General features: G+C 40.3%; 2 protein-coding genes across 2 annotated transcripts; both read left to right on the top strand.

The window, feature by feature from the left end:
- Positions 1-234: 234 nt before the first annotated feature.
- LOC104358102 (GLIPR1-like protein 1) lies at positions 235-13,847 on the top strand. Its single transcript, XM_032999899.2, has 6 exons — positions 235-814; positions 3,101-3,346; positions 5,799-5,902; positions 11,499-11,584; positions 12,893-12,919; positions 13,009-13,847. Exons 1-6 carry the CDS (start codon positions 260-262, stop codon positions 13,161-13,163), a joined length of 1,173 nt encoding a protein of 390 aa, XP_032855790.2. The 5' UTR covers positions 235-259; the 3' UTR covers positions 13,164-13,847.
- Positions 13,848-20,284: 6,437 nt separating this feature from the next.
- On the top strand, positions 20,285-27,046 carry LOC104358101 (glioma pathogenesis-related protein 1). Its single transcript, XM_032999730.2, has 6 exons — positions 20,285-20,562; positions 22,783-23,028; positions 23,392-23,504; positions 24,288-24,370; positions 26,197-26,223; positions 26,309-27,046. Exons 1-6 carry the CDS (start codon positions 20,383-20,385, stop codon positions 26,533-26,535), a joined length of 876 nt encoding a protein of 291 aa, XP_032855621.2. The 5' UTR covers positions 20,285-20,382; the 3' UTR covers positions 26,536-27,046.
- The last annotated feature ends 312 nt before the right edge of the window (positions 27,047-27,358 follow it).

The following is a 27,358-nucleotide window of genomic DNA, read 5'->3' as shown; positions in this document are numbered from 1 at the left end:
AGGCGAGGCGGTGAGGCACACTCCCCAGCTCGGAGCCCCCTGGCAAGGCCTCTTCCTTGGCAGGCCAGGCGAAACACCCGGCGCCTCCCGCCAGACGAAGGCGAGCCGACGCACAGCCCTCCCCGCTCCCGAGGGTTCCCCTCAAGCCCGCCCGAGCGAGGGGCCGGCCCCCAGCCGCGCCCGCACGGAACGCCAAGGGCGGCGCGGCCCCGGGCACCGCCGCGGCTCCCCTACCTCTGCGGTGCTGACGGGGATCGTAATGGCCGGGGCCGGCCCTCCCGCCCCGCGGAGACCGGCCGGCCCTCCCGCCACCACCTCCTCCTCCTCCCCCGAACATCCTGGGCATGACGACGAAGACGCAGAGCACCAGCACCACCGAGACCACCGCCTGCTGCGGCGCCCACAGCGCCATGGCGGCCGCCGCCACCTTCCTGCCAACGAGCCGCCCGCCCGCCGCGAAGGAGAGGCGCCTGCCCGGCTGCCGCTCACCTCCCCGGCCGCGCAGCGCCCCCCGGCGGGCTCCAGGCGCCGCGCCGCTCTGGGGCTCGGCGGGCGGTTCCCGGGCGAAGGTTCTGGAAGGGGCGGGACGGGACCTCCTCAGGCGGGACCCCCCTCAGGCGAGGCCCCGGCAGCCGGAGCCATGAGGCCGTGGGCGGCGGTGGCGGCGGCCCTGTGGCCAGTGCTGAGGGCTGCAGCTGGGCCGTTGCCCACCGTTCCGAGCATCACGGATAAGACCTTCATCGAGGACTGCGTGCGCACCCACAATGACTTCCGCGCCGAAGTCCAGCCAGCCGCCAGCAACATGCGGTACCTGGTAGGGACAGGGCTGGGGGTGCTGTAGAGTCCCGCCGTGTGTGTGTGGGGGGGGGGAACGGAACAGCAGACCAAGGGGGTCTTTTGGTGGTCCCTGGGTGAGGCGACCAGGATGGCTTCACTCATTTGTGTTCAAATTTCATCAGGTTTATTTGATAGAAAATAATGTAGTGAGTTGAGTTGAGGCGCGGAATCACGACTTTACAACCAGTAGGGTTATAAAGTAGGTATGTTTATTCAGTGCTGGGCGCACGGGGGAATCGTTTCCTCCAAATGCACGCGCAGCTTGGAGCCAAAAGCAACTCCTTTTTATTGCTTAAAAACGTTATATATTCACTAATTCTAATACATATGCATCACTACTCCAAGGATAGGGAGGGAATATTACAATTAGTTCCGAGAAATCATTAACATATCCCTCCACCCCAAATTCCTCCCATTATGCTTGCACAGTGCTTCCTGGTGGTCGTGGGCAGGGGTCTTCAGATGAAGGCTCAAGTCGTAGTCTTTTTCACTGTGTTCACTAGTTGACCCTTCTGCACAGACTCAATCCTGTAGTCAGGTACACCTTGTCCTTCAAGTCTAGGCTAATTTGCAGCTCCTTTGTCTTTATGGCTCAGTGGTTTTAGTTCCTCTCTTATCTCAAGGACAAGAGATACAGAGGTGGCTCATCCTGTCTTCCTTCAATTCAATCACAAGGGAGTTACCGTCCTTTGTTATGGACCATCAAGGGCCCATCTTGTTCTTATTCCATTGCAAAGGAGTTACCATCCTTTGATGGAGGCCATCTGGTGAGCATCCCAAGAAGGTGGGGGGGGAGCTATCGGGTTAGTGTGAGCATCCCCTGAAAGGGGGGGGCTGTCGGGTTAGTGTTTCCTCAGATCAGAGTCAGTTGTAGACAGGTGAATCTAGAAAAACAGGCATGTGGGATGAGGGTGCAGTGACACCAGCCAGCTGAAGATGTTCACATTTCACCCCAAGGAGTTTTTCTTTAGGAAGAAGCAATGGTCCAGCAGCAGGAGTGATCCAGAAGAGTTAGGTTCCCCATGAAAAACAAGAATATGAACTGCAATACGGGGGCAGAAGGGGGTTTCTGGAAAATTTTTTGCTGGAAAGGGTTGTACAAAACTGAAGAAGATGTAGAAAAAGTGGATGCTTGATGTTTAGTCCACTTTGTACCACAAGCGGAAGGTGTGAGCCATGAGCAGCTAAAGCATGAGTTCCTCGAGGAAGGTGTGGGAACACGCACGTACTGGGATACTGATGGCAAAGAACGCCATTTGCTTGAGTGGGTTTGAAGCCAGAGTGGCAGATAAGGGGGTTTAACCTTGGATCTGAAGAAGCTTGTGAAAGACAGCTAACCCAGGTTTTGTACTGAAGAACAGGAAAACCAGGAAAAATTACGAATAAGATATGGGTGGAGAAATATGGTTAGAAAAAACTAAAAGCCTTAGGGAGAAAATGGTAGCAGCAGCCAGTGGAGTTACTGCAAAATCCACATAGAAACTGAGAGCGAACTGCAATGTACAAACACCATTAAACTTAGGCAATAAAACACAGGATCTTTTACATAAGACATAAAACTAGGTACTTTAATGGTAGAAGAAACTTGATGAAAATCAGTCATGACTGGAAGACAAATACCACAGATATTCACGTTCAGGAATCACAAGTTTTGTTAACAGTGGTAGACTGCAAAGAAGTAAGAGGTAGCAGAATGAGATACTGGCCAAACATTGGCATGTTTACCTCACGAGCATGCCTCTCTAGTGCTCTGATGTGTATGTAAAGCTTTACTGTAAGAGCAGTAAGTGTCTGTTTCCAGAGGTTCTCTTAGAAGTACTTAAAATATTTATACTTCTGAATCTACAATAGTGTGCATTTTTACTTTGAATTAATTTTTATGTACCAAATAGAAATCCTTAATTACCTGTTCAAAAAAAAAAAAAGTTTCATGTTTCATTAATGTGACAGTAATTTCTTATCTGAAGATGAAAGTGCATTTCAAACATTTTTTCAGTTACTAGCAAGTACTCTTACAAAGTTAATTTTCAACCAGGGGAAAAAATCTTGTCTAATGAAATTAGTTCATATTTATGTGCTGCAAGAGGAAAAGGCAATGAAAATAAAACACAGGTACTTGCCTAAATAAGGGAAAGTATTTCTTTATGAAACTCCAGCATATGATACCTATCTGTACTTTATCGCCTGACTGGTTTTATCTGATTGTTTAAAACCCAGTTATAACTTACCATTGCACAACTATTTCACCTTTCATGTTTTGCAGACTTGGGATGCAGCTTTAGCAAGGACTGCAAGGGCATGGGCAAATAAATGCATTTTTAAACATAACGTATACTTAAATGAGAAACATCAGTGCCATCCTAATTTCACATCTGTTGGAGAAAATATTTGGGTTGGAAGTCATCAAGCATTCCGTGTTGCTGATGCCATTAAAATGTGGTATGATGAGGTCAAATTCTACATTTTTGCAATGCAGAAATGCACCAAGACTTGCAGTCATTACACTCAGGTAAGAGTTATCTTCGGTAAAATGTCCTACATAGTGCCTACCAGATGAATCAGTAAGGGCTGTAAATAATACAGAGTTGTATATATGGTTTGTAGTGACTGACAGTAAAGCAATGGCTGTACTGCCAGTTACCTCTGCACTGGTTCACCTCCTTGACTTGTGTAATAATCCATTCTTCTTGTCCACAGTACTGGCCTCACTGCAAGCCTCACTCCTTGTTTCATTTTATCAGTACTACATAAACTTTATAAAATGATAAGTTCTCTAGCTGCAAAGCCTCGCAGTTCAGAATTCTGTAAATTTGGAGATGCTGTTTGAAATAATGAGAGTAATTGCAGAATGTGTGTGGGTGCGCCATAGTAGAAATGTTAACAGAAGGAGAAAATCCAGCCAAAGTAAATTGTATTCTTTACAGATGTTGTAAAAAAAGGAAGGGAAAAAAAAGAGAGTATTTACAACAAAAGAAGTAATTCATGATATATTTCAGGTTTGTCAGTGGTAATTCTGGCAAACGTACTTCTGATGAGAAAGTAAAGCTTTTCTTTGAAAAGTTAATATTTAAAATGCCTTTATTCATTCCCATGTTTAAAAAACAAGCTTTGCAGTAGAATTAGTTTCATCTGTGAGCAAACACATATTTCACTGCTCTAAAACAGATTATAATTTTAATGTCAAGTAGATCTTCTCTAGTAAAAGTGAGTCTAATTTTTTATCTCAGTATTCAAAGATGCTTAGACTGCTCTCTGTCCAAATTGCAGATGAAAAAACTGTGCAGTATACTTACAGTGAAACTGTTACCAGACACAACGGTAGCTGCGAGATTCTTTTTGAGTAGAGTTCTAGATTATGAAATGAAAATACATTAAATTACCAGAGTCTTTTACAGACCATTTTCTGTTGTGTCTTTTTGTACCTCTTTTTACGTCTTTTCTCACTTCCTCTCAAGCGTTATTTTCCTATCCCTGGTTCTGCCTGTAACAAACTCAAAAGCAAGGCTGGAGGATTTAAGTTTTGCTGTTTATTGGGCAGTAAATCTTTAGAAGATTAGAACTAGACAGTACATTAGGAAAGTATTTTTAATTTTTTCTCTGGCACAATAGATTATAAAAAGTTATGTAGCAAAGTAGTTACTATCATTTTAAAATTTGCTGTTCAACCTTGTCTACATAGAATTCTGGAGGTTTTTGTACATTCTCTCGGAGTGATGTTGACTTCTAAGCTTTCTTTCTCCTGATTAATATTGCTTGATCCTTCTTGTCACACATAGTTAATTTGAATCAAAATGTTAATGTATTTCAGGCAGTATTTCAGGCAGAATTAGGAACTAATGTAATCACTGGAGAAAACAAGCAGAGTACGTGGGTTAAACACCAGTGAACATGTAAAAGTACATACGTCATCAAAATTGATAATCAGAGACCATGCATAATCCAGGAGCCATCATGGTCTCGAAGGCACAGACACAAAATTGCAAATGAGCAAAATGTGCAGTTTATCTGTAAGTGGATAGGCTGTGTAGACCTGCTAAGAGAACCACGACCCAGAAATCTCAAAATGGTGGAAATCTAAAAAAAAAAAAAAAGTGAAGCTGTTACATAAAGGTCCCAGAAATGCTTAGTCCTTAATCCAGGATTCAGGTAACACCATGTTAAACATTAAGATCCTTTTTGAAGAAAGTTTATGTCTGTTGAACATAACCACTTCTTGCAGTTGTAGTTGAAGAGATGGAATTTTTGGGGATGTTCAAATCAGTCTGCCATTCTGAGGCCTGTACTCTTCATACTGGGGACATGCTGAGAGTAATACACTATGTCTTTAAGTTTTCCAGAGTTAGAATGTATGATCATCCAGATGTTTTAGGTATATAGATAAACATTTTTACCTGAATTCAGTTTGGTTAGTCATATGCAGAAGGTGTAGGAAAAGCCTGCCAGGAAAAAGCAGATGCCCAAACTGTAATTGATGGTAAACCATCTTCTGTTAAGTATGGCAGATAACACTCGTTAGTTGGAAAATAAGCAGTGCTAAAGCTTTCAGACTTAAGTTTACAGTAGTAATCAGCCAGACCACTTATAGGACACAGGAGAAGCCCTTCTTGCAGACCTGAGTTACGAATTTTAAAATTACTTAAAGGAGCTGTTGGGTAATTGCCACTAATTTCCCTTTTGTTCCATGGAACCTACTCATGGATCATGAAGTCAGTGACTCTTACTGAAGTTGTTCTGTAGAAGATCCTGGAAACTTGCAGCATAGGTCACTTCATCTTGAGGGGCAAATATTTAGATGTTCATCTTAAAAAGCTTGGTTACCAGCAGTTTTTTTAAATGCATAAAAAGATCAGATGTTGCAAAATGAAAATAATATGTAGGATCTCTGAAAATAACAGAAACTTTCTAGATATTAGGCTAGGCTACCGTTGAGTGTTTTATTTTAAAACCTTTTATTTTTTTAGGTAGTTTGGGACGATTCATATAAAATAGGATGTGCTGTTACTCTATGTAAACAAGTTGCAGGAATACAAAATGCAGCAAATTTTATTTGCAACTATTCACCAAGGTAAGTTGCTGGTTTAAATGTTAAAAAAATGAAGGTAATTATAGTGAAATTTAGCTGAAAGTAAATTGGGTTCTTTATTTATTGGTAGCCCTGTAGATGCAATCAGAGAAAACAGTGATTGTCTAATTCAGTTATCAGGAGAGCTGTGAGCATTAGAACACTTATATAGTTTTTTAATCTGTTAATTTTACTGACAAAGCTTATTCTGTGCAACTCTTAAGCAAACAAATCCAAAACTTAGCTTATGCTCCAATTCATTGATTTCTTCTTCATATGAAACAGAAATGAGAAAATTGCTGCAGGCAACTGCTGTCAGAGCTGGAATTGCCTCTTGCAGTTTTATATATTTCTTTAATTGCACTTTACCTTTTACACTGTATTTCTTTTTTTTTCCGCCCTTAGAAATGATAGTAGTAATAGCACAGTTGTTAGATCAGTTGCTTTTCCTTTTTGTGTAACTGAGTAAAATAAAATTACATTATAATTTTTTGCCCATTTAATAGCTGCAATTATACCAAAAGTTATTTAAGCATCAGAAAACAAAAAAATGATCAATGCAAGAAAAAGCTAACTGCAGCATGTCATTTCACATCTAAATTGATATTCTGAAAAAACACAGGCCCCAGCCGGTGCTGTTCCTAAAGCAGGAGAGTTTCAAAACACAGAAGCAGATAGTTTTAAAATAATATATTTTGTCTCATAATAATGCAGACTCCATAATCAAGCACATGCATATGCAATCTGTTTGTCATTTTTTAAAACATACGTAGCTTGTGAGCTTGTACAACAACTGTTTTTTCTTTTTCTTCTGGCAAACCTGGGCAACTAGTGGGGAGTTCAGTTCACCTGAACTAAAAAATCATTGAGCCCTGCCCATCTCTCTTCCTGTCCCACAAAACTGGACTTGTACTTGAATTGTTATTTTGAAACTTGCTGGGGTATGGAACTTCATTGTTGTTCTCTTTTTAAAATATCAATTAAAATATTCCCAGTTATGTTCAGGTTAATGCCTACACTTTAATTTACGACTATACCCTTGAAGAAGAGCTAAAAGATTGGTAAGAGAGAATACACCCGGCACCAGATGGAGCCAAAGGCTGGATAATTGCCCAAGAAGCAAAAACTGGGAAGAGGTGAAGGTGGAAGGGGGAGAGCATGACCACTGACTCATTTGGACAAAAGGGTTAATGCATGCCATCCCCCCTCAACGCACGCACAGAAACCATGCTCCACCTTTTCCTCATCTCTCAAGGAAATAAGTTCATGGAATACCTGCTTCTCTTTGTCTAGTATGTTAATCAGCCAATAAGATGAACTTAAAAGGCGACAGAAGGCTTTGCTGGGTGTGCACCCACCACCCAAATTACTGGACCTGAGACAACACTGGAACCTGAGTTGGTGATTCTGTTTCCTCGAGTGTCTTTCTTTCCCTTCCTAATCTTCCTTTCCTTTCTTTCTTATAGATAATAAGAGGCCACACTGCTTACTATCCTTTTCCAAGTTGTTTCTACCACAAGTAAAACATTTTAACCACTTGCTTGATGTTGTTTCACCTTAATTTTACCTGAGGGAATCACAAAACCTTTATGACAGCCTGGGCTCCCAGTCTGGGTCATAACACATACTGTGTTGGTTTGCTGGGCTGTTCTGCACATCCTGGAGTACTGATTGCTGAGCTGAATAGCTTTCTAAGATGAGGTCTAACATGCCATTGTTCTTCTGCCTGCTGATTGATACCAAGAACACTGATGTTTACGTCACCACAGGAACAAGTGGAGTTAGAGCAGGCAGACCATCTTCTAACAGACTTTTCCCTTTCTAAACTGTCTGGAAAAATAGGTAAACTTTAACCTTGCCGCCAGTCATCACCACACCCCAGATACTGGAACAGCCTTTTCCAACTTGACCTTCATGAGTCCTTTAGGTTTGGACCCTTAGTGCTCAGATAACCCAACTAGATAGCACTTTCTTTTCAGAGATGAGGATTCACCAGTTTAAGGACCGCCTTGCCAAAACTACTTTATTCGGTGTAGTCCTTTTACAGACATTTCTGAGGGGCTGCTGCTGGGACCATCCATACGTGAGATGCCCATAGTATCTTTCGCCTTGTTTAAAGAGAAGCATACAGTACTTTGGAACATGTCCTGTCCTGTCATCATTCTCATACTCAAAGTTAGCTACGACATCCTAGCTACCAGGCTCTGTTCTTTATGCTGTTCTCATCTCTTCTACCCATCTTCCTCCTGGTACGTGAATATTCATCTAGTGTGTCCAAGAAACCTTTGGCTCTAAGAGGAGCCTCAAGATGGTCCTTCGTATTCTGCTTGGAGGGTAGCAGAATCTTAGAAATGCCCTTGAAAGGGTCTTGTAGGATGTCACAGCTTACTGGACATTGTTCTCAACCATCCTAGAGAGCTTTCCCAGCTAGTCACTTTCTTTTACCTAGTTGTTTTCATTTACCTAGTTTCTTTTCCTATTTTAGCTCTTCATTTTCTGCACCATAGGCAAAAAGTCCAAACTAGAAAAACTAAACACTTTCTCACATCTCACTCTCATTTCTGATAATCATCACTAATGGCAAAAAGTGTGAACAACTGGTGGATCCTGAAGGGAAGACTAGCTAGATACTGTGGTGATTTATCACTTTAGAAGATACTGTATCAGTTGCAACTACCAAATTACTAAGTGTTTGCATTATGTGAATACAGGGTGCTGTGACATTACCTGATGTCAGAAACCTCCTGGCAGTTTCTGGAGTCTTTACAGCACTGCTGGGTGAAGGCAAATTGTCAATCTGAGCTGGATTCAGCAGATCCAGTGAATCATTGGTGTTTCGGGTTGAGTGCTAGTGGTTTTTAGGTACCAGCTAGAGTTTGCATGCACCAGCCCCATGGAGACAGACCAGAGGACCTCTGTTCGAGAGTTCCATCTTGTTCCAAAATTAATCAATATTTACATATTTATGATGCTCAAGTGAGTTTGAAATCACATAGTTTCCATTCTATACTATGAAGGAAGTCTCCGTTGAGACACTTAAAAATGTCTTTTTGGACACTAGCATGTGGCAGCTCTGCTTTCTATTCCAAACCCTTTTCTAATGATTTTCTTTTCATTTTTAAATTTTGTTCATTTAATTTGTCTGTTGCAGGAAGAAACAGTGATTAATCATACATTGACGTCTAGGGAAACTAGTTGAATGCATGCAAATCAGATATCCCAGCTGAAAGTCTTCATCTTCACGTTCAGTTTTCTCTCACACGTTTGGAAATCGTATATCAAATTTACCAGGATGACTATATTACAAGGTGGTTAGAAATACCAAATACCATCATAGACAGATGGACTGTAGATGTCATTGAGAAGATTTATTTGGTTCAATTCAGACTGTTGCTCTTACTTGTGTTTCTATTTTACTGCTCTTAAGGAACCTTTATCTTAAGTCTACTTTAGCAGAAGGGGAAACCTGTCTTGGTTTTGGAGCTGTAAGTTTCCACTTATTTTAGAGCAAAGGACTTTATAACTTCTATTTGTGAGTTGATGGTGGCACATGCTGATTTTCCAGAATTAGAACAGCTGTATTTACAGTTTCAGATTAGGATTGGTAGTGGTTGAGGTTATCCCAACACTGTTAAAAAGAATAAGATGCCTTTAAACAGCAAGATTCCTTCTTTCATATTCCCGTCAGTCTGTCTTAGAGGTAGTACCTGTAAGTGCTGTCAATCCAAATACTGTCATTTTGCCTTTTCACATCAAAAGAGGATTCACTGAGGCCCTGGATATTGGCAGGAACATGATATCCCTATTTTCTTGTTTGGCAGATCATGGCATCCTCAGAACAACAGATGTGCCACGCCTTTCAACAGATGTGGAAAAACTACCTCCTTGTCCCAACTTCACAAGCCTCTCAGTTCTTCTGTTAGAAGAAAAAAATGTCAATCTGTGATATTTCTGTGCTTCAGGGAATACAAATAACATCTCATTATCTTTTTGTTGTTGTACCTTTCCATAATTATGACCTTCCAGGTCACCACCTCTTTAGAAAAATAAGTGACATGCAGTCCCCAATAGTTAGCTGTATCTGCCATTTTTAGGACCTGATCTCTCCTGAAGAATTTGTGGGAGTTGCAATGTTAGAGGACATCAGTGGCTAGTCAGTAAAGTGGTAAATGAAAATCACTGTAAGTAAATATGAAGTGAAACACGTGGGGAAAAGGCGGTCACGTATAAACCCGTGGAGAATGTCAGCACAATGCTCACTAGTTGTCAGAAGCAAATGAAACAGTAGTGATGATTAAATTAAATGATTACTCTTAAAGAGCAAAACATCAAACAGAATAGTGTCACTTTTTATGGAGACAGCCTTTTAGTTTCTGTGGCCTAAACCAGCAAGACAAGTGAAATTAAAGCCCATATGATAGTGTCCCATATATTTTATTTCATTTAAGTGGCATAGTCTTCAGAAGCCACCTGAAGTTCCTTGTGAGAGTGACTTTTTTTCTCTCTGGAGAAGTTAATTTGTGCCTTACATTCCTTCTCATTCCTTACACCTTCTCAATGAGGCAGCACTCCCCAACCTAGGTGTTAACCAATCTGTAGATAGATGGATAGATAGATAGATTTACTTACTTCTAATTACAAGATATGGCTTCTTGGAGAAAAGGGCAAGACCTTTTATTTCTCTGGATCTTTGGCTAAGAGTTCTATAAGTCTTCTCAGAGAGGATTTCACAGTGGATTATGAACTGTGTGAAGTAATAGTGTAATTATCACTTACAGTGGAAGCCTTTGATACCAAGAAAGAGTTGCTAAATTGCAGCTTAGGCAACATCGGTAGCTTCTTTGTATTGCATTCCTTCAATGAAACGCGCACAGTCACCAAGTGGGTCTTCCTTCACACCCTTGTGAGGCACTACACTCTGGCCAGGGCTTCATCTTTTTGAATGGATGCAGCATAGACTGGATACCATATTTCCCATTACCTAGTAGTATAGTGTAGGCAGCCAGGATGATGGTATCTGCATTATTATTTTCAGCAGTTACAAATGTAAGGAGCCTTTTTGAGAATGTGCAGTGGTAAGTTCTGCAGGCTGATCTTTATACTTAAACACATTGTCTCTACTTGGATGAGATGTTTAAGTATGTAAGGATCCCAGTGTCTTCATTAAGACTGCATACTTACTCTTGGACATTTGTGTTTTGTGGAATAACACTCACAAGATTTCTTTTCCTGCTAAATAATTAGTTTTAAGCTATTTGGCAGAGTGTCAGCTTTAAAAATTTACACTCTAAAATCCTCATTTTACCTCAGTTAAAACCAAACTCCATCCAGAACATTCTGGTTTAGTAGTTTGTATACCAATGTAAAATTTGAATAAAAAGCTGGAGTATTTTCCTGTGAGAAAAATAATAGCTTTTTAAAATTCTTTTCTTTCACAGGGACAGAACAATGAAAATTAAAAGTAGGAAAAATAATCTGATGTTATCAATGAATTGTCAGCAATTTATTGTATTTTCAGTGTATTTACTTCAACAGATGATTTAAGATGTTTAACAAATGATTTAAAATTATGTATGAAAATTTTCTTTTTCCTTTGAAGTGGTAATTTACCAAGAAGACCGTATATAGAAGGAAGATCATGCAGTAAATGTGCAAAAGGGGACACCTGTGAAAATAAACTGTGTAGTAAGTAAAAGCAAATGTAAAATGCAATATGTAAAAGGAAATAATATGACCACCTACTTGAAAAAGAATATTGCAAGCTTTGTTTACTCCTTGATGGTACTCACTCAGGTCCAATTCACATGTAATTTAAAACTGTTCTTAAGCCCATCTACATTCAGGAAACAGATAGTTCATGTTTTTCTGAATCTGGGCCCCGGTGATCATTATGATGTCTTTGATTACAGACAGGTATCATTCATGATTGTGGTGAAATGGATTATTGTTTCTATTGCACTCTGATACTCTGCTGACTTCATTAATCATAGCAAAGAGATCAGCATCTAGCTACATACTTCTCAAAGTAGCATTTAGCAGCAACTCTAGTAGTCTCATAGGCCTTTAGAAACTGCAAAGCTACTAATCAATTGTATGTAGACTAAAATACTTAAATTGCAGTTACTGAGTCTGTTGTGACTTTGCGCAGCCACAGCAAGATTCCCTTCGAGCATCAGTATAGGTGATGCTTATACACTCTGTAAGCAGTCACAGTAACTGTGGGAGAGTCATTCTGGGTCTGTAATTCGTGCTAGAGTTGTAAAAGAAATTATTCACAAAGTCATATTGTATTTCCTACCTGGTTATGTCTCTGGGAAAAGGGACTACATACTGATTTAATTCTCTAGCTATGAAGTATTTTCCCCATGGCAAGTAGTATTAATTTCTTAAGCTAGGTAATTCTTTTAACCCTGTTCTTGTCAAGAAGATGAATGAGAGTAATGAATTGCTACATGTGCACCATGTTTTGATGGAGAGAAACATCAAGAGACAGTAGGTTATCTCTCTTTGGAAAGCTCTAGACCTGACAACTTCCACCTGCTGGGAAGTCACAAGCTAGAAGTTTCCTGTGGCTAAAGTTAAGACATATGTTTTTAAATTTCATTTCATAAACTGGGAGTAAGTTTTGTGATTTCTGTTTAACAGTTAATTATTACATTTGCTCAATATATATGTTCGTATAGCTTTAAAAACATTCAGCAGTCCTTTAGGTCTTAATTTTTACGTAGCAGATTTCCCTTTCCCCCATCCATGTCATTGTTACAAATAACAACTTTATGGAGACATTAATATTGTGAAGCATTGTTTTCAGTTTTTATCAAAATATTTTAGATTCTGTTTTATTTGTAATGTTTATCAATGGGAATTCTCAAGAGTTTTCCATAGTCTATTGATTCTAAATCTGATGAGTTTGTTTCAGCTAGCTAGTAAAGATTTAAGGAGAGAGAAATCATGGCTGGCTGGTAAAACTGTTTATTTTTTCCCTTCTTCCAGGAAATCCAGAACGCGATAAAATTATCTGTACGTATTACAATTTTACACTGCTACTTATATACCTCAGTTACTTTACATATACGTACTCCCAGTAAATCTTATATGCTTATTTATAGCTTATCCAAGATGGCATCCCCCTTGGGAGTTCAGCTTTCTATGCGATGAGGCTTGTATTGCTGTTGTAGTTTTGAGGGCATCGCTGATGTTCCTTGCTTTTGTAGCTGTTTATTTTATCAAAAAACACTTTACAAACATGCATATGTCCACCTAACTGGATTTGAAGCATACTATCTAATGAAGATACTCGCTAATGCATTAAGCAAAAAGTCATACTGACATGACTTTAGAGACAACTTTCTTTGACAGTAATTTTGTTGCTATTATTTTATGCTCCTTAGAGAAAGTTAACATGCCAAAAAAAAATGAAATTATATGGGGGTAAAACCCATACTGGGAAAATACTAAGCTAAAGATGGTATCTCATAAGGTTTGGACACTTACTTTTAAATACCAAATTTCCTGTAACTGTGACATACTCTATTCCTGGAATTCAAGGAGAAAAGTATGTGTCAATTAACCAACTATTAAAGTTCATACTAAGCCAATATTTGAAATCACAATTGTTTAATTTAGATGCTGAGAGAAAGCTAGCATCATAGTATGTACTCGGTCCTGTTCTCTAGCGTGACAGAATGTTCTGAATAAAATATATAAAGTAAGAAAATTTGATAGAAAGATGGTTCTTGAGAAGTCTTGATGTTTGTAAAGTTAGTATAACTTGATATTTATAAGGTAATGCATTTATTGCTCTTCATTTAAAGTGTGACACTTTAGATTTATTATTAAGTATTTTGTTCCTAGCTACCTCTAAACCCAGTGATTAATTTTATTGTTTTCTTTCTTGTTTTAACACGTACCGTTACTTAGCATACCCTATTTTCCTGTTTTGTAAGTGTTCTAAAGTTTTAGTAATAAATTTTCTTTATTTGATCTTGAAACTTTCTCAAGTCCATTTAATCAACACAGATTTTACTCTTCTGTATCCAAGACTTTGAGTCTTTCATTATATGCTTTAATTTTACTTTCTCCAAAAGACAGATGAAATTTATACAAGAATCTGAAACTATTTTTCTTACATGTGTAGCAAACTATATTTTTTTTCCTGGTTGTATCTTAATCTTGTCTAATGAATGTCCATGTAAAAGTTCATTAATATGAGGTGATGTTTCACCATAATCGTAAAATGAACAAATAAATTAAAAAACAAACAAACAAACAAACAAACAAACAAATCAATGTCAAATTCTGCTATTTTCTTAATGTTCAGAACTCGAGTTTAAAGGAAGCTTCCATGAGTTCAGCTTTAGGAACGGTCTCAAAGAAAATAAACTAGACTTTTATTGTAGATTAATTTAAAATTAGTCACATGCTAGCTATTTCTTCAGTAAGTTTTTTATTCTAAAAGTACAGAACAGACTTTTCAAATACAAGTTTTATTATTTTAAAATTGGGTTACATTCTCAAATCTAGAAGCCTAATATTATATACCTAAAATCATAAATAGGTGCCACCTACATAGAAAACTATGCCGTATGAAAGTTCCTAAGCACCAGCTATTCTCATTGATTTTCCTGGAAGTTGCTGATATTCACCATCTCTGAAGATAAAATCATTATTTAGATGCTGTATTGTGGTTGAAAAGCTTACTTCAGAGCTAAACTTCAGATGTCTGTTTTCTTAGTACCTGAAATACAAAATTTGGTACTACAATAAAGCTCTTTTTAAGTTGTTTATATTGCATAGTTTTAGGATGCTGCTTTTTTACAGACAAACGCCCACACTTACATTCAGTTATTAAAACATAAATTTTCCTACTTGTAGCAGTGACATAGCCTGGAAGAAATTCGTATTTAACACAGTAATTCCTATCCCAGAGAATAACTGTCCTTGTCCTTTAGTAGCTCCATTACAGTTAGGACTGCAACAATCACAGTATGCCTTGGAGAGAAGGCAGAGTTGAAAAAGACCTCTGCAGTCTCCCAGAGCTTTAGAAAACCCTCGGTTCCTACTGGCCATATTTATGCTAGGCTGATCGTGGGCCTTTCATCTGAGACATAGTTGTAGTGTTTTTCCAGAGCTGAGCAGTGTGGAATTTGCAACACTGAATGATGTGCAGATGGTGATGCCATCAGATCCTGTTTCAATAAATGAAGTAGTTTTCTATCCATGAGAATATTTTTTCATTCTGCTTTCCTGAACTTGTGGTACTAGGTTTCTGTCCTCAGTGCTGGTTCTTGTGGTGTCCACACAAAATACATATAGTTTGCCCTGTTCTCCAGTTTGGTGTCTTTGGGAGGAAATCTATGAATAGCTGAGAACATAGTTCACTCCAAGATCCCCTTTTTAAAAACAGCATGGATGTGGGCTGTAATGGCTGTCAGTATCTTCTCTTGGGAGTTTCCTGAGTATCATTCCATAATATTCCAGTAGTATTGTAATGGTTCTTGAGCTTTCACACTTCCATATTGTTGCTATGCACCAACCATTTCTGGTGTTATTCTGTGAAAAGAGGCTTAGGATGGATAGCAGAAAAGCCTTCTCATTTTTCAAATGCCTTGAATTTAATAGAAAGAAACAAATGGGACAAATGATAGTCATTTAAGTTCAAGAAATTTAAATTTTGTATGAAGGGCAAGGAAGATAACAAGAGATCCTGTCCAGCTAGGCATATACTTGTACTCTGTAACAAGCTTTCCATATCTGTGTTGTTGAGATCATGCTAAATCCTTCGTCCTGCACAACCTGCTCAAGCTTTGGTTCCATCAAGGAACCGCAGAATCACAGAATGGTTGAGGTTGGAAGGGACCTCTGGGGATCATCTGGTCTGACACCCCTGCTCAAGCAGAGCTGCTTAGACCTGGTTGCACAGGACCATCTCCAGACAGCTTCTGAGCATCTCGAAGGATGGAGACTCCGCAACCTCCCTGGGCAGCCTGCGCCAGGGCTTGGTCACCTTCACAGTAAAAAAGCGTTTCCTGATGTTCAGAGGGAACCTCCTGCGTTCCAGTTTGTGCCCATTGCCTCTGGGCACCACTGAAAAGAGCCTGTCTCTTGTCTTCTGTACACTGTCCCTTCAGGTATATATATGGTTCCAGAGACTTCTGCCTTCCACAGCATTATCACTGCCTACCCATCTTCCCCTCACAATCTTAAGCAGAGCTATCACCAAAGGGAGGAGCCAGCCTTCAGTGAGTGCTTCACACTTCCCTTATCCTTTGGTTGAAGAAAGGGAGTGAAGCAGGCTGTCCTTGAGGGGCAAAGTCGGTGTGATAAAGGGCCATTTTGGCTGGCAGGAGGTGGGCACCACAAGGGAGAGAACACCTACCAACCTCTTGTGCTTTGGTCTGTGTGAGATCCTGGTACTTTGCTGAGAGGACGCAGCAAGCAGCGCAGCACACCGTGATTTTTCTCAGTTAGGCCAAGGGGCATAGTTGCACTAAGCAGCACTGTACAAATTCCCCTAACCAAAACTACAGTAAAACTACCTGCAGTTCAACCACATACTGATGGCCTCCCCTGTTAATTGTGAGGCTGTTTACAGCCTCATTATTAAAAAATAATAGCAAGATTTTTTAGCTTTTAATAAATACAAAGTAGTTTATTACAAAATAGTACTTGTAGAAATCCAGTACCACCACCATCCTTTCATTTAATCTGTTTTCTGCCCTGAGGTGAGACTGTTTAACAGAAGTAGCAGTGCATGTCAGAATATTAGTTTATTCACAGGTCTGGAAGGCCAAGTGATCTTGCAGCTGCCTTATGCCGTGGACAGAACAAGCCCAGCAGATCCACCCCTGTTTGTGCAGCTGAACCTAGTAAGTCAAGGACACACAGATCCTCTCCCCAACCCAAGTAATACTCTGTGGGGAAGTTGATGATTTGAGTCCAAAATTAAATGTAATATGACTGATTCCCAAGCATCTTGGATACCTGTATTAGTCTGTAATTCACCAGCCTTTCATCCTCTGACTGAGTCATAAATTAGGGAAAAACTAAGAGGTCTTATTCTTCCCGCCATTTTAAGCTGAAAGCAAGTGAGGAGTTAGAAAGGGGGATGTAAGCATGGGGATTTTTTCAAAATCATTGGTCTGTACAGCTTCCTGCCCATATCCAGCTCATTGTGCTAATTTTCATTTGAGATCAGTGCAGGGACAGGCAATGCCTGTATTGTCCAGACAAATATAATGTCATATCCAAATCACAAAGCTTACTTTTCATCTGGTTTACAAGATCTATGGCTTAATGCTGGCAAAGGATTATAACTCTTCTTGTGAAAACATCATTTACAGATGCTTGAGGGCAGGCTGGATGTCGGCTTTAAGTATAGAAGAATCACTAGATGGAGCCAGTCATCTCTGCAGGAAAGTATTTTAAAGCCTGGACTATCCCAGATACGTCAAACTTTCCTTCTTCATAAAGATCTCACTTCAGTTTCCAAGCACATAATTTCAACTACATGTGTGTATAACTGAAAGATCACTGCATTGCTAAATTAATGGTGTAGCTTTAGCTTGGTGATAATTTTTGTGCAAATTGCACGCAGTTGTAATATAATCATGATGGTTTTACATTAAGTCTAGCTGACCGAAGGCTTTAGATTCTCATAGATTGCATTTACATTATTAGAAAAGAAAGAGAAAACATACTTTCTAGTTTCAAGGTAATAATCAGCTGGAGAAAGAATAACTGGCAGTAAACTGAACTCAGTTGGCCCTGGTTTAGAAAAGAGGCAAGATGACTTTCAAAGGAACAAAGCAGTGGATAGGCCTTCTTGTTCAGTTTAGAAGCAAGGGTGAGGGCCATTCACTATAATGGTCTAAACTGTCCTAATTTGATCTAAGGACCTCTCCATTACCTCGTGCTCTGTGCACACACCGTACTGCCAGTGGCACCTGGAATGGTACCTTGTGGTCTTCAGGAGTGCACATGGTGGATTGGAGAGTCCCTGTAGCCCAGAAGCAAGCAGCTGATGGGAGAGACCAACCTCTGTCCTCTGGTAGGCCATCCTCCCGTACATTTTAAAATGACCCACCACAGATCAGGGCCCTATCACCTTTGCCAGTGCCCACACACGGTTTCTGGGATAGAGCATGACAGCAGGAGAGAACAGAAACTACGTCTGCTAGACAAGAGACCTTGGCACTGTTAGTGGTGCACCAGGAGGCAGAGTCAGCAGGTAGATCTAGTAAATCATAGGATCACAGAATGGTTTGGGCTGGAAGGGACCTGAAAGACCACCTCGTTCCAACCCCCTGCCCTGGCCAGGGACCCCTTCCCCCAGCCCAGGGTGCTCCCAGCCCCGTCCAGCCGGGCCTTGGACACTCCCAGGGAGGGGGCAGCCACAGCTGCTCTGGGAAACCTCTGACAGTGTCTCACCATCCTCACAGGAAAGAATTTCTTTCTTGTAGCTACTCTAAATCTACCCTCATTCAGTTTAAAACCACTACCCCTCCTTCTATCTCTACACTCTTTGGTAAAGAGTCCCTCCCCATCTTCCCTGTAGGACCCCTTTATGTACTGGCAGGCCACTATAATGTCTCCCCAGAGCCTTCTCTTCTCCAGGCTGAACAACCCCAACTCTCTCAGCCTGGCCTCAGAAGGGAGGTGCTCCAGCCCCCCAGTCATCTTTGTGGCCTCCTCTGGACTTGCTTCAACAGGTCTATGTCCTTCTTATGTTGGGGACCCCAGAGCTGAATGCAGTACTGCAGGTGGGTAGATGCAGATAAATGTAAATGTAGGTGAGGTCATGACCATCACATACATGTTCTGGAGGCAGATGGAGCCACAGCCAACCGCTGATCGAGGAACAGGTAAAGGGATCAGAGCTAAAAGCCAACGGCTGGACTGCAAGTGTGACTGCTGCCTTGGACTAGGGTTGTGTGGGGGTGGGTGTTTTGCCTCCTACTTCCCTTTATTTGCCAAGGGAGGTGAAAGTTTGCTACAATTCATAGTGCCTCATGCGTCTGTTCATCAAGGACATGGCAGGACCAAAAGCAACTTGCACCCAGCCTGCTGTGCCCATGGAGAAAGAGAAAGTGGCCAGTCTCCTCCCACTGACCAGTTTGGCTTGGTCTTTTTTAAACAAATAATTTATTAAAGAAAAAATTTGGGATCTTACTGGGAGAGTTTCAAAGCACGGGAAACTATTGTAAGAGAAAAGGGGAAGAAAATGTAATACTTGCCGAGTTCCTTCTCTGTCCAGGTCTGTTGTGCCTCTGAGGGCTGTTTATTGGTAATGGCTGTGTTAAACCTGTCCAACAAGGATAATTGGACCCCTCCTTTTTGTTTCTTTCTCGGAAGATCCAGGACACCAGAAGCTCCACCCCCCAGCCAACTTTGTTGTCTTCTACAGCTGCTCCTGCCTTCATGAAATTGTTCAACAAATCATGGCAGGGCTAAGAGGAGGGTGTGGAGAGTTAGTAATGCACAGACATCCATAAACACATGCAGACAGAGAAATATTTAATTATATGCATCCTGATAACAGCCTAGATAGGTATAGCTGTGATGGTGTTGGGGGGCTACAGCTTCTTCAGCGTATCTGAATTAGCTGTACAGATTGTTACAAGGCTCTGAAGCAAATCAAGGGTGTTATTTAAGAGGGACAAGCCATCATGCAAACAGAGAAGGCAACACCAGCATGGTAATTTCCACAAGTGTTCAGCAAGGTAAGGCCTGACCTGCAAAACTGAACGAAAATCAGACTCATGAATGTTGTCTACAACCTACAACATATTTTCTCTATAAACCTACCTAAATCTGAGGTTACAAGATCTTAGCTCTTAAAACATATGTTTGTGCTTATGCTCTTGCATACTTTTCTTATACACCAAACCAGGTCAGAAGGTCTGTTCTTGCAGCAAGCTTCCGTTCAGGAACAGATTTTTTTCTTGTGGTGAGGTCAAATTTCAATATATATGGGTTCTCTAATTTTTTTTATTCCTAGAATAATTCTGAAATGGAAGCAAGGTCCTACAAAATAATTTTAATTGAGCTGGTATGACTAAGCTATGCTGTAGGAAAATCAGCTGAATAGCAGATTTGTATTTTGTCAAAGCTACGATTTTTATGGTTGACGCAGGTTTTAGGAAAGCTGTTCTGCAGCATCTCTTCAGATAAGACCTACAATCACAGAATGGTTTGGCAGTCAACCAGAATGGATCACACCCAAAGAAAAGACAAAAGTATACCTGGAGTGTTTCTTCTTGCTAATATGCACGGCAGATGCCTGTTTCACAGTTTACCCTTTGACAGCTAGCTGTGATGTCAGATAGAGCTGTCCCTTATGAAGCAATTTCACTTCCTGTTACTTTGACACTTTGAAGTGTTCTACACCCAGAAAACAACGCCTGCTTGCCAGTATTATCTCCACCTAAAAGATTTTTCTTTTAAAAACTTCTAAAAAATAATACTGAAAGCATTTAAGAATTATGAAAATCACATTCTTTCTTGCTGCGTTGTTCTTCCTGGATCTCTTCGCTTGCTGCCATGCTTATCCACAGTATCCCTTGCCTGACATAGAAGATGCAAAGTTCATTGAAGACTGTGTGAGAGCTCACAACACGTTTCGATCCAAAGTGAATCCGCCAGCCAGCAATATGTTGCGCATGGTAAGGAGGCATTCATGATCTGTTTGAAAATTAGCATAGCTTGTACTGCTGCTTTAGCCCATGTTGCTCTTCATTTGCTTTGTGCTTGTCTTTCTCTTTCTGCCAATGATTTTTGTACTAAATATGTTAGTTCTTAGTAGGAAATACAAATGACATAAATTTTCACAGTATTGTTCAGTTTTAATAATTTGAAGAGAATTCCTTGTTTAGGGACAGATTGCTGCTCTAAACTTCAGCCAGAGCGAAGGGCTGTATTTCAAAAAAATAATGTTCAGTTCTCAGCATTTCATTTACCGCTTTCTAAGAGAGATAGTAATCTGTTTTATGTTAGTCCAGGTTTCCTACAGGGAAGCTGTCTGGTATTAAAAAGCTCCTGAATAGGCAATCTGCACAACAGGATTGGTTGAAAATCTATCATCTCCCCTTGTTTCTTCCATTCTAGAATATATGTTGAAGACACATATTTGCCAGGACATCCATTTAGATACCTGATCTTTATTTGCTGTATCGGGGTTTGAAGAGTAGGGATACTAACATCTGGGCTGGAAAGCAGAGCTTCCTATAAATACAGTGGATATCAGAACAGGCTAAGGACAGGTCTCAGTTTGTTCGGTGGAATACACAAGAAAAAAGGTAGGCAGGCAGGTGAGGGAGGTAGCCCCAGTCAGTTGATGTCATTACTCTGAGCCCTCCAGCAGTGCTGCATAGCTGGAAAGGAAGTTAAATACCTAACCACATGCACAATATTAATCATTTCTATGAAAGGAAGTTCATGGTAAAAGGGTAAAATTCAGACTACTTGAGATTTCAATTTCTTGCCATTTTAAAAAACAATGTTTAATTTAAAGAGCAAACTTAGCTGCTCAAGCCAAAGATCCAGCAAGCCTGAAATAACAGCAGGACAAATATATAGAAACCTCTTGAATCAAAGGTGTTGCACTGTATTTAAAAACTCTTGATGGATTTTTCCTGTATGACATTTTTTTAGCCTTCAACTCATGCATGTTTTTATTGTCCCTATCATCATGTAGCAAAGAGCTGCACAGACTAACCACAAATTGTGTGAAGATACCTCCTTTCATTTGATTTGGACCCATTAATTCCTAGCTTCATGTAAGAGTATCTGGCCTTTGTATTGGAAGGAGCAAGTAATTACTGATTATTTACCTACTTCACACAAGATGTCCAGCTGTCTCTGATCAAAGCTGCAGAACACTCTCGTGCTTTATGAAAGCCCTCCTTGAAAATGATCATCCTCCTCCATGTTCTCTCTGCCCTTTCCAGTTCTAGTGTTCCCTTCTTAAGAGGGGGGTGCTGTGCCACACACAGCATTTAACAGGATTTCTGCAGTAGTGTAATTATGTATCTGGTTTTATTCTCCCGTCCTTCTCAAGGAATTTCTAACACTTTATTTGCTTTTTAGACCACTACTAAACATTGATTTACAAGTGGTAATAGCCATCGCCAAACCTGTCATTATGAACACAAAGTCAAAATTGTTTTGTTTGTTTTTTTTTTTTTCTCTCATATCCCTTAACTTACATTTCTCTGTACTGAATTTTCCCTGCCATTTTATTGCTTGGTCATTCAGTGGCATAAAGTCTTTCTGCAAGTCTCCCACCCCCGACTGGTTTCTCAGTTTATCACCTGTGCCGCTCTGGATGGGAATGGTTCCTCCTCAGCCCAGCAGAGATGACTGAGCCTTTTATTTGCTTTGGCCACATGCTGAGGAGGGAGAAGAGCAAAGAGGCAGAAGGGTCTGCAGAAAGGAGCAGCTGTGACTCTTCTCCTCTCCATCCTGGCCAGCAGAACAGAATTCCTATCTGTCTGGTCTAGTGATAATTGCAAAGTCCAGATGCCTGGGCAGCCAACAGCTCCTAGGCACAAAGTCCCTCAAGCCGCTCTATGGCTGGGGGGTTCACTCGGTTACCTCCTCTCAGGCACAGGAGCTTAAAGACTGCAGTCCAGCTCTAAATACTTTAACAAGTCCGTTACCACAGGACAGTGGGTAGATACTACGTGTCCTGCAATATCTAAAGGAGGAAGAAGGAAAAGAATTTGCTATGGGGCGAAAAATGTCAAGTCAGAGAAAGAAACCGATTGCAGAGATGGGAACCAGAAAAGGGAAAAAGAATCCTTACAAGTTTCTGTTTAAAAAAGTTTGAATTCAGCTAAGTCACTGCAGATCAGATTATATTACGTTTCCTTCCTTTTCTACAGTCCTGGGATGCTGCTTTAGCTAAGACTGCCAAAGCGTGGGCAAAGAAGTGTGTGTTTAAGCACAATATTTACCTTAAAATGCCGGGAAAGGTGCACCCCACCTTTACCCCTGTTGGAGAAAACATCTGGACTGGCACAGCCACCATCTTCTCTGTGGATGCAGCTCTCAGTGACTGGTTTAATGAAGTCAGCAGCTATGATTTCAACACCCGTAGCTGTACTGGCATGTGTGGTCACTACACTCAGGTGAGTCTTACATGTCCAACGGTTTATAATGTAATTGTTTCACAGAAAATCCAAGTACAGGCTTAGAACAGACTCCTTTGGAGCAGGAGGGGGTTTCACCTCCTGGTTCATTGCTGCATGAGATTGGAAATAAATAGTCCAAGCCCCAGGGATGTCCGAGTCCTATTTCCAGTAATGGTGGAAAGGGATTATCCTCTGACAATTTCATGATTTCAGGGGAGCCAGATAATAAATGCAAAAACATCAATCAATCAGTCATTTACCTCAACTTCTACAAGATCCTTCCCTTCTCCTTCCTCCCTTAATGCTGTTGCTTTTTCAATCTTTGAACGGGTGCATTACCTATTTCCCTTTACCCTTCAGGTCGTTTGGGCAGAGAGTTACAAAGTTGGCTGTGCAGTTCACTTCTGCAATACAGTTGAAAATTTTCCAGGACTCTTCAGAGCAGCACATTTTGTTTGTGACTATGGGCCAGCGTAAGTTAATTATGGCATTTGGTTTTTTTTTAATTTTTTAAATATCCTGTAACAGATCTGGTATCAGATGCCAACAATGATGGGAGCAGTTGTAACACATTTCAGAAGAAGCTACATCTATATGTCATCAGTCCAAGGGAAACTTCCCCTGGCCATTGAGAGCAGAAGCTGATGAACATAGCCGGAGCTGCAGAAAATCCCTTTCTAAAATAGAAGACAACCAGATCATAGCTGAAAGCACTGACCGTAACCAAGATGGAGGAGTAAAATCTGTTTTGACTACAGTCTCTGTAGAAAAAGAGGGGAAGGTGCAAGCTTTCCACTTGAGAAAGATTACATCTGTATATAGCCCCACCCAAAATTCAAACAAGACATTTTAACTGAAGAAATAAAAGGAACACAGTCCTCTAGTTTATCTCACACCTTACAATTTCTGAACTTACCTTTCACAGATTTGTTTTTATAGTAGAGGTGGGTAATGAGGGACTAGAGGCAGATTCTTGTACACTTACACTGAATAATACAGTATTGCCTGAGAAGTCTTATTAACTTTAAGAGGCGAGAGTCACCAGGTAGCTGCTCCCAATGTCAGTGAGAGCTTTAATCTAATATAAAAGGAATTTCAAACAATTTCAATGATCAGTTTTTGGATAAAGGGATTTTCTACCCTCTCCCCCCCAATAACTTTTCATGACAAATTATTCTAATAATCTGATGAAACCATGTATTTAAATTGCTTTTCAAACAACTGAGCTAACAAAATATTGTTGTTCTGCTTTGCAGGGGGAATTACCCAAGAAAACCATATATAGCGGGACGACCATGCAGTGGATGCAGTAATGAGAAATGTGTAGACAAGCTCTGTGGTAAGACCAAAGCGATCAGCTAAGAAAATTACACAGAAATAAAAGTGGCATAATTATCAGTAGAAATATAACGAGTCAATTTGCACTAAGTACATAGTGGATCTGTAGCCCACAGCACAACAACAGTACCACACCTTGGTAAGAATAGTATAAGAAGGAATTAATTTAAATACTTTGCTGTTGAAATGTCTCAGAAGTAGCAGCTAGAGTTTCTGCTGAAGAGAAGTATCAGACTGCTTTCCACCTTTTATCTGATCAGGAAATCAAATCTAAAATTTAAGCCTCAACAAATATTCCCCATCTGGTTCTTCTTTCTTAGCAGAAATAGTATATTTAACTTCTGTTTTCTTGCTTGTTTAGTATGTCCTATCACATTTTCCAGACAACTATAGTTCTGAACCAGTAATAACACTATATTGAAAAGCACACTTATTTCTAACTTCCACAATTTTCTGAAATACAGCAGCGAGAGCTTGTTTTTCCACAAGTTTGCAGCTGTGTACCTTTATGTCATTACACCTAGTCCCAAAATAGTCAGAAAGTGTTTTAAATAAACAGAGATTAAAAGATATGCAACAATGTCTTAAATCAAATATGAATTTTATACAGAGGTTTAATAGGGACGGTTTCTACTAGCCAGGTGCTAGATAGCTTCAGCTGTAGAAATAATTGAGCATTTGGTACTCTTATTTCCGTCTGTGATACCCTGGCTGACTCATCTTGAAGTCTCAGACTGATGCATCACAGGAAAACTAGAAACATCTCAAAGACTAGGGGGACAGAGAGGAGAAAGAGAGCTTTTAAAAATTAAGTGCTAGATCCTACAACCCATATTCTCCTAAAGGGCAAATCAGCAATTCCAATTGGATGCATACGGGCAATCCTGCAAATGCATCAAAGCTCTTAGTAAAAGTGTACTTCTGTGATAAATTCGGTAGTTATATTTGTCTGTCTGTAACTACCTAAATTTAGTTTGTGTATCATTTTAAAATAAATTCCATGTTTTGTTTTTATTTGCTATTCCCTCCTCCCCATGACACAAATTCTTCCTAATACAGCTGCTTCTTTTCTGCTTCTCTTTCAATTCAATAAAAAATATTGATACCGTAAAATCAGTCAAGAAAACCCTCCAAGACTTAATTTGAAGTTTTGAAGTTTCAGAAGGCAGGCATTCTTTACTGCAGCACTGCAGTGCTGGATGCAACACAGACATCTATCTCAAAAGCATGCACACCAAACATCTCATCAAGCAAGGTTTATATTATCCTGTTACATACATATGCATTCTATTAATTGGAACTCATTATAATATCTGTATACTAATTACACATGCACGTGCAGTCCTCTGGGGTTTTCTTCAGGGGTCCTTGGTGGTCTTCAGGGACATCCTGGGCATGTGCAGTACACCCTTACTGGTCTTCTTACTCCATAATCTGTGGTTTCTTGACAAGTTCCTTTTTCTGATCACAAGTTCCTTTATTTTCTTAGTTAAGGCTATTTTTACACCTTGCTGTCTTAAAGCAGTGTCTATAATATCTTAGTTTGCTGAGACAATGTCTGTAATATTCTGGTTTGATTAGGCAATCAGAAAATTGTCTCTAAATTCTTAAGTTTACAGTTTTTATTTTGGTACAGTATATCAATATGAGCCCCACACCAGTTGGGAACCTGCTTTTACTGGCCTGCTTCCCCCTTACAGGATGTTTTAGGCACTGACTGGCATCATCAGTGCAATCATCTGGGCATCAGCAATTGCTTACCTCTTTACATTAAGAACCACCACTGAATGATACTTACATTTATTTCCTCTTCTGATCTCTTTACAGAAAACACAGAGCGTGAGAAGCTGATAAGTACGTATCAAATTGTTCTTAATTGCTTTCCTATAAGCATGGCTAAGTTTGATCAGCCTTAACATGTTTCTTCACTGTTTTTTAGGTTATTCCTACTGGTATCCGGACTGGGATACACGGCCCCAGCCACCGCAGCCCCGTCCCTCCAGGCCTCCTGCGCCGCCCTACGTCCCACCAGCTGAGCATCCACGTCCCTCTTGTGACCAGTACTGTCTTAGTGTGTCAATTTTAAGGCCACTGTTTTTGGTACTGAGTACTGGTGCTGTTCTCTTAGTACAACGGTGGTATCCACACACATTTTTTTGTGAGTAGTGATCAATTAAGATACCAATACTGATCCTACTGCTGTATTACTCTCAGAGAATTGCACACATTTAAACACTAGGTCATCTCTCCATTATCCTTTTGATGTTTATCCAGCATAGATAAGTCTGCTTCTTCACTCAAGACAAGATATAAGTGGCTGTGCATAGAGTTGGTTTAATTTATTGGCAGTAGCTGCAACATGCTTCTATGTCTGTACAAGCCTCTTAGCTCTGGCTCAGGGGTAGATTGTTAGAAGGACCACATAGACTATATATTACTATATATGCTTACAAGCTTCCTGGAAACCTGGGGCACCACAAAGACGTCTGAAGAGGCACACTGTATCGAAAAAAAACAGTAACTCATCTCCTTTAACTTTCAATTATCCCAGATACCATTTTCCCCAGATAATGGAGATTTAACTGCATGTTTTACTTTTTATGAACAGGAGTGAAACTTGTCCTTTACTGTATTTACCCTATGTGTATCAGTCTCCATTAAAGTTACTCTATTGTCAGTCGTGCTGTTGGGTTCTTCTCCTCTCAGAGTTAAGCTTTGTCCTCCATAGCTGGAAGAATACCAGGGAAGGTTGATAGAGCAAGGATTAAGATGGGGTGTCAATGGGGAGAGCTAAATTTTAGGATGCGAGATGGTGACAAAATCTGAAATGCAGAGTAGATGACAGCCATCCTGAGTTTGCAGTCAGGGGAAGGGAGGGAGCAGGGAGATAAAACAAGAAAGAGAATATTAAATGGGCCCAGGACAGATTCCGGTTCAGAAAAGGAAGATCTCAGCCTCATTAAAAAAGCCAAAATCATTGAGGGATTCA

The sequence above is a fragment of the Tyto alba genome, unplaced genomic scaffold (genome assembly GCF_018691265.1).
Source record: "Tyto alba isolate M040663 unplaced genomic scaffold, T.alba_DEE_v4.0 Super-Scaffold_2, whole genome shotgun sequence".
Classification (NCBI taxonomy): domain Eukaryota; kingdom Metazoa; phylum Chordata; class Aves; order Strigiformes; family Tytonidae; genus Tyto; species Tyto alba.
Note: the sequence above shows the minus strand (reverse complement) of the source record. Positions and strands in the feature narration are given on the sequence as shown.